This window comes from Zerene cesonia, chromosome 14 (genome assembly GCF_012273895.1).
Source record: "Zerene cesonia ecotype Mississippi chromosome 14, Zerene_cesonia_1.1, whole genome shotgun sequence".
Classification (NCBI taxonomy): Eukaryota; Metazoa; Arthropoda; class Insecta; order Lepidoptera; family Pieridae; genus Zerene; species Zerene cesonia.
Genome location: NC_052115.1, coordinates 4,339,114 through 4,346,958, shown reverse-complemented (window position 1 = coordinate 4,346,958; position 7,845 = coordinate 4,339,114). Strand labels below are relative to the sequence as shown.

At 30.6% G+C, this 7,845-nt stretch overlaps 1 protein-coding gene across 1 annotated transcript in view; it reads left to right on the top strand.

The window, feature by feature from the left end:
* Nucleotides 1-1,752: 1,752 nt before the first annotated feature.
* LOC119831777 overlaps nucleotides 1,753-7,845 on the top strand; it is a 16,790-nt gene continuing 10,697 nt past the window's right edge. Inside the window, exon 1 of the mRNA XM_038355278.1 lies at nucleotides 1,753-3,624. Coding sequence (XP_038211206.1) covers nucleotides 2,646-3,624 — 979 coding nt within the window. The 5' untranslated portion in view covers nucleotides 1,753-2,645. The remainder of the gene's footprint in view (nucleotides 3,625-7,845) is intronic.

Below are 7,845 nucleotides of genomic sequence, written 5' to 3'. Positions count from 1 at the left end.
GGCCATTTACTACGTAATGAGAATTGCCTCATTAGGGCTGGTTTTACGCATGTGCACGTACGTATATACATACTTATGTTATTTTTTCACCATTATTATTTTTTTTTATATATTCACCAAGTCTAGAATGCTAATAAATTGATAATTTCTAGATCCCATCTAACATTACCCAGATGACGCATTTAAAACACAAAAATCTGGATTATTTTTTTACTAATGTATTAAATGTTCCAACATTGAAATTGTTCAAATCTTAACCTTTTTACTTTTATTCTTATTGCAATTAAAATTTTGGGTATCTTTTTCTTAAACTCAAATGCATTTTACGACGCGAGCATTTTATGACACACAAATAAAACTTAATTGAATATGTTGTTTTTTTTTTGTTTATTATCACCGAGATACTTAAAATTATGTTAAAAATTACTAATAAACTCTCAAAAGTGTTATTTACCACGTTATTAATGAATTTATTGAAAATATAACTGAAGAACACGAACAATTTGCTTAGAAAAATATATTTCTAAAACCTATAAAATAATACAGCTGTTGCATGAGTAAGCAACTACTATTCGGCCGTAGGCTGTATTTGCTGCTCTATTAGGAGTCGACTATCAGATGACATAATTAACATTGAGAAATTTTGAAAGAATAGAAAAAAATTGTTCACGAGGCTACGTTGGGTTTTCAACATCAAAATTGATTTTTTTCAATTATTGCTTGAAATTCTAATTACTAAATTAATTCATGTCTGTCATCATTTCAAAGACTTGTTTGTTAGGGTTCTCAAATGCTTTACAAAGTATTTCAGTAAATTACAATATAATTGACTTACCTGTGAAAATTAAATACAAGAAGACTGAGCTGCTCTCTCGATACATCATAAAAATTGTTCTAGTTACTTACTTTATTATAAATTTATTATATACATTACATTTCTTATAACTACTAAGTAGAATGAACGCTTGATTCGTGTATTAACAATTCATTTTAAGCCAAAATGCTAAAATCATACTAATTTCATCGATCCGGTCGGATCTAGCCGGACCGAAAATGTCACCGGATAGCAATCACTTTCGTCTGGACGATCATATTTATAATACTGTTTGTGAACTACCTCCATATATTTCTTCGTATTAGTGATAAAAAATAACCCATATTTATACAGAGGTAGTTTTCCTAATGGTCAAAGATCTTTCTCAATCAGTTCAGTAGATCCTAAGATTACAACCCACATAGCCACAGACGTTTCCCCTTATCGTACTACCCATACATTATATTATTCCCAAAATTTATGTGAATAAATCTCTATAAAAGTCTAAAGCGGGAAGTCCCTAATATTTTTCTTATCCTTCTTATTGTCCTTATAATTACGGCATATTTAGTCCTAAACTATTAATATGTTATATTTTTGTATTGTCCCTTTTATAAGTACAATAATCTATAAATAAATAAACGTTTGCTCTTTTTCATATATTTTAGTATGGATTTATTTAAATATTTTCATTGGTTTGTTATTACTGATTGCAATGGCATTATATTGAAATGACAGTATTTAATGGAAAAAAAGTGAAATTAGTTATTTTATCCCAAGATAACCGTAAAACAAGATATAATACACAACGTAAGAAGAAAGCCTCTGTAGCATATAAATAGACAAACAAAATATTGTGTGAAAAGGATAACAATATAGCTATCAGTTTAAAATAAAAAAATGAAAATTTAAAAATAAAAGAAATGAGATATAATCTATAACACGCGTTTAATATTTTGATCAATATCGTTATCAAAGTTGTATTAGGTACATTTAAGATGAATAAAACAACATCTAATTATTGAAATAATTTCCAGTTATAAAAAAAAAGTATATTGCAATAATAATTACCTGTATCTTTTTAATGAAGAAGGCACAAGCGACAGCTAGTAGGTATCAATTATGTACATAATGTTTTATTCAAATAATATCTATCAAACAATGAATTTGAACAGGTGATATGTATCAAATATTCAAAAACACATGTGAGATTTTAAGCTAAATAAAATAGGGTTTATAATCCAATAACATTTAAATTACTTATTTAGTAACAAGTTCTTTAATTTTAAAAAGCAATTTGCTAAAAATTACTGTCTGAGGAAATAATAAGACAATACATTAAAATGGAGTCAACGATCGCATATCGGGCATAAAATTGTTATAAACAGCATTGTAAACAGGCTTAGTTTAATCATTAACACCTTTTAAAATAAAGTAAGCTATTGTCACAGTTACCGTACGTTATATAGAAGCGTAAATAGCCTTCAAGTGCCTAAATAATTATGAACCATCCCGTTCAAGTGTAGTGTTTACCGATGAGTAACTTAAGGTGCACAGATAATTAATGAACAATTTAATAAAACAGTTGTCGTGTGCGATGAGACCTCTGTTATCGGAGCAGCCGAGATGCGAGCGCCTCGCACGCGGCGCGCACTCATATCGCTCTTCAATTTACAACCTGATATAAACAACTCTGGTTTTTGAAAACGACAGTCGGAAAGCCACGGATTAAGTAGTCGCTATCGGCCGTGGCACCGCATACCAAGTGTTGTGTTGTGAGTGGTTCAAATAGCAAACAGTGCCTTCACTTTTACTAACTCTCACTTTTAACATGAGTGCAAGCGCGGTTAACACATGCAGTACGATTGACTTAACGAAATCGAACATACGGCTGACGGATAACAAGGAAAAGGAGACATGGCGGGAAAAATTGAAACGCCAATTGAAAAAGATCAAGTACGTATACCGCGAAACGACGGTCGAGCCATGCTTGTTTACGTACATGGTGTGCACGGCGCTCTCCTCCCTCGCGGTGCAAAATATGCACTTGGAAAAGTCGTGCAGAGTTAACTTCAACTACCCAGACGATATATGCGATCGTATTAGAGACAGGAATACAACGGGACTCAGTACTGAGTTGAATAACGTACAATCGTTAGTAGCTACGGTCGTAGCGTGGAAGTTCCCTCTGCAGACAGCCATTCCCGCTGTTATGGTATTGTTTATAGGTGCTTGGAGCGATAAAACTAAGAAACGAAAGATATGCATACTATTCCCATTTATGGGGGAGATAGTTGCCAATATAGGACTGTTATTCGCTACGTATTACTTTTATGAATTGTCGTTAACTGCTACTGCATTAATTGAAGCGTTGCCTCCGGCCTTCACCGGCAGCTATATTATAATATTTATGGGAATGTACAGTTTCATGACTGATAGGACAACTGTAAAAAACAGGACGTTTCGTTTAGGTTTAGCTACGATATGTGTAAGCTTAGGGACTCCAACAGGGACTGCTTTGAGTGGAATCGCACTGCAAGCGTTAGGGTATTATGGTATATTTTCTTTGATCCTAGTATTACACATATGTTCGTTTCTTTACGGTTTATTTAGATTAGAAGATGTTTTACCCCAAGAAGATGATAGACATTCAATGGACTTAGAGACTCATAGTTTAAGGAAAGTTGTGGAAGTGTTGAGTTTGGTAGCTAATACTGTGATGGTAGCTGTACGCCCTCGTGCTTTTGGGATGAGAAAGCAAATTTTATCTGTAATTGTTCTATACCTTTTGATGGTGGGACCATTGTATGGTAAGTCACAAATAAATTACGTTAATTACTCAACACTATTAATAGTCTTATTTATATTTATTTATTACTATTTCTAATTATATATAATTACTATATCTATTCTTATTATAATTACAAAGTAAACTGCTTGTTATCTTTTATCCGTCAAACTCATTAAGAATAAAAGGGTTTTTGAAGAAACATATTTCCTCTTTGTTTATCAAAGGACAATATGTATTTAGTAAAACTTTTACCTGTTTACATATGAACTGCACTTTCTTAAACAATACTTCTGTTTATCAGAATTAAATTCCCAAAATTATAGTAACAGCAGTTTATAAAATAACTTTATCACTCATACTTTATGATATGTAGGAAAATTTAGAAACATCTTCTATATGTTACGATTTTATTTTACAACCATGAATTGCTAAAAACCAAAATTAAAACGTCACCTTTATAAAGATAAAAAGTATATTTATTACATGAAAGTTTGAAATTTACATTAGAAAATAGTTAGTTGCAATGATTAAAAATAACTTTATTTAATATGAATAAAATAAATAAAATATATATATACAATCCCTTTCCTTTAGTACGTGTAACGACGTCAAATGCTGGGTATCAACTGAAAGGGCTAAATGAAGGCCTCAAGTTGTATTTGTCCTTAGGAATTTAAATGATAAAATTTACCTACTCTAAAATTTTCTTAAGGTAGCCGATGAAATTATGACGAGGTTACTAAAAACTCTTTTCAGTATTATTTTTATTATCTGTATCAATTTCATAAATAATAGATAGATAATAGAATACACTATAATTATTATTTTTAATGCATCGTATATACTGGCATTTACGCAACACAAAGCTACGAGCGCATAAAGCGTTGATAACTTATTGACACATTGTCGGAAACGCGTTTACGTTAAATCGATACGATTTCAAGATAATTTTAATGTATAAATGCAACATTATAATGACCTCAATTTTATCGTCGTTTCTTTTGCGACTAAGATACACTTCAATTTCAATGCTGAGTAAAACAGGAACTTTTATAATCTAACTAAATATATACATTTAAGAGCCGACTATGATATATGTATTTTACTGGTTTTTGTATAACATTATATTACATTAAAGTGTAAAAAATAAACAGGATCAACGAGTTTGCTAATCATTGATACAAAATATATATCCTTCTTTAATGCTTCTTAAATACCGATCACAACTGGCGTGATATATTGCATTTGATGTCATACAATATTAATTTTACTGTTGAAGATCATTTAAAGTAGTTGTTAATGACTTACGTTTTTAAACGTATCATATAAAATCTTAAATTACAAGCTCATGACATTTTTGCTTTCTTAAATTAAAAAAGCGTTATGTTATTTCTTATTAATATTAAGGTCATATTGCAAAGCGTTATCAAATAGCGGCCCCTAAATTAAATTTTAATGTAATGTATATGTATATGTATGATAATTATATGAACGCCTCATTTTCTTATATTTTTAGTTTTTGATTATGTAATATATATCTATGTAGGAACCTGTATGCATAATAATTAATGGACGCGTCAAAAATTTTAGAAAAAACTTTACGAATATACAAGAATGATGACTTTAATTAGAATAATTTATTACGTGTAACAACCCAGTACACTAATAAATAAACCTAAAACGTTTTAAAACCCTATCGACATATCGCACATGTACCAATCATATCGAATACCCTGCACAATGAAAGATATTTAATAAAAACAGTGCGGATTGACACATTTATTTTTATTAAGAACTTAAACTCATTAACGTCTAGCTCGATCAAATATGTATGACTGCATTTAGGTCGTTCCACTCAAACAACCGAGGTGAACTAGTGTCTATACACGCAATGCCGCTGCAACGTGCAATACTGTACAAAAACCTAATTTATATACTTTGGCATCTCTGGTACCGATTGGCTAAACTTTAATTAGCCATTAGGTGTTTGGAGATATTCGCAAAAAGGTTAGGGCTTATCTTAAAGACATTCGTTTGCTTTATCTGACTAATTGGAAGAATTTCAGAATTTCATTAACATATTAAAACATAGAGCTAACCGCGTTTCGTCGGATCAATTGCAAATTGAAAAGGCATATCAAAGCGTTTTTGTAAATTTAATTGAACTTTATATAAAATGAAAATGAAAGATAAATAAAACCCTGTGTGTTAAATTCGTGTTCTCTGTCTGTCTGTGAAACCGTTTAAAATACTAAGTTTTCAGTGTCAACAAGATAATTGCTTCCTATCTTCATGAAAATTCACCCAGTATTTTCGCAGTAAAATTAATTTGAAGTGTAAGATCATATTGAATATTTGTAATGAAAAAACAGCTAAAAAAAAACTTTCACAATGAAATTTTTTACTGTATAAACATATACTGCCATAATATTGACTTAATTTAATAATGCAAAACTTAAAGTAACATGACAATCGGTATTTAAACTAATTCAGTTACACGACTTCAAACCACAAACTTTTGTTTTAACCAACGAAAACGAAAGTTGTAGCGAAAGGATTATCTATGCGACTGCAACATAAAGTTATCAAGGCCTGCTTGAAATGCCAACAGTTATACCACTTTCGTTATAAGACATTAAATGAGTCGTAAACGTTAATACCTAAAAATTTTGATCTGCTTAGTGCCGATTTCTCAATCCTCGATTGTCTTCTGTAAAAAATTAAAAGACAAACTATTTGAATACAGTAACTTTTGCATACGTTTAGTAGACCGATAATTGAATTTGTTGTTTTAAAACATTGTTACGTAATAATTATAAAATTAAAACTATATTGTACTGAATCTTAACCATAAATCCCACTTAAAACATTCTGTACGTTATATACTTTTCTACGCTGTATAACATAACGTATTACATGACTAAAATATCAATATATAAAACTTTGTCTCCATACTTCACAGATGAAAATTGTGAGGTCGTAAATAAGCGTAGAGAAAACTTATTTTTACGTGACTCCGCTCGATCTAGAGCATTTATGGCCTGACAGGCGAAAACATTTTATGTCCCCATCGAGGATCGAACCGAGTTTTCATATTATAAAGCATATTTTCAGGAAACAATATAGACTATAGTGCATGTAAACTTACAAATAGGTACTATTTTTATATGCACGATTATTTTGTTCTATTATTAAAGTGATAATGAAGTTTGCGCGAGTGGAACACATATTTATGAAATATGCTCTCATGAATCTTTAATACATAAAATAATGTATTGTCGCTTACAAATAATGAGGCAAAAATCTATCTAATCAAAGCTTCAAAATACGAAAGAAGTTCTATAATGTAATGCAGTCTAGTAATCTACTATCTAAGTAAGAAAATTTCGTATAATTAACAAACATTTATACCGTCCTATTAACACGTTTTGAAAAAAATACATAGACTGCACTATTTCTTATATAACGCAAGCGCCACACGGTTACCGCAATTCAAAGTAATTTGCAATCGCATCTACTGCATCCAAGTTAATCCATTCCGTTAGAACTCATTAAAAATCGAGTACGTAATTAGGTAGAATTCCTTCCTAGAGAGCTAGTGACCTTATTTAAATTGACTGATGGACTTCATTATGCAAATATGGGTTAGATCTGCACTTATAAAATAAGTCAGAAAGAGTTTTTAGAAAACTATACCAAAAATCTTATTTTTGACATTAGGACTATAATTTGAATTTAATAATAATGTGGATATTTGAGAGACCCATCTTCGTAAACGAATTTTACATTTTCTTATTTTAATATGCCTATAATATTCATCATATTTGTTGATCGAGTATACTATATTAATGTTTAAATAATAATTAGAATATGTCTTATACTTTATTAATTTACCTAGGCTCACTTACACTAAATATTTAAATCGCCGAATCCAAACGGATAGTTCGCTTACATAACGTACATAGTAAGATTTGCAAAGATAAAACATGAATTATTCCAATTTCTAATATGGAGGTTAGCGATTAGAATGAAGCAATCGCTGCGATGCAAAACGTGTTCTTGTCTTGATTATACAATCTGCGTGTTACATAAATTCTTGCTACACGCTACAAAATAACCTTGAACTTGAGTTTAGAATCATTCTACACTCGTCTAGCAGCCTCGAATTTATATTTCGAGGTGGGATGTGATCCTGAAGTATGATAACTGAGGAAGTTACATAGGACCCAGAAGTTATACT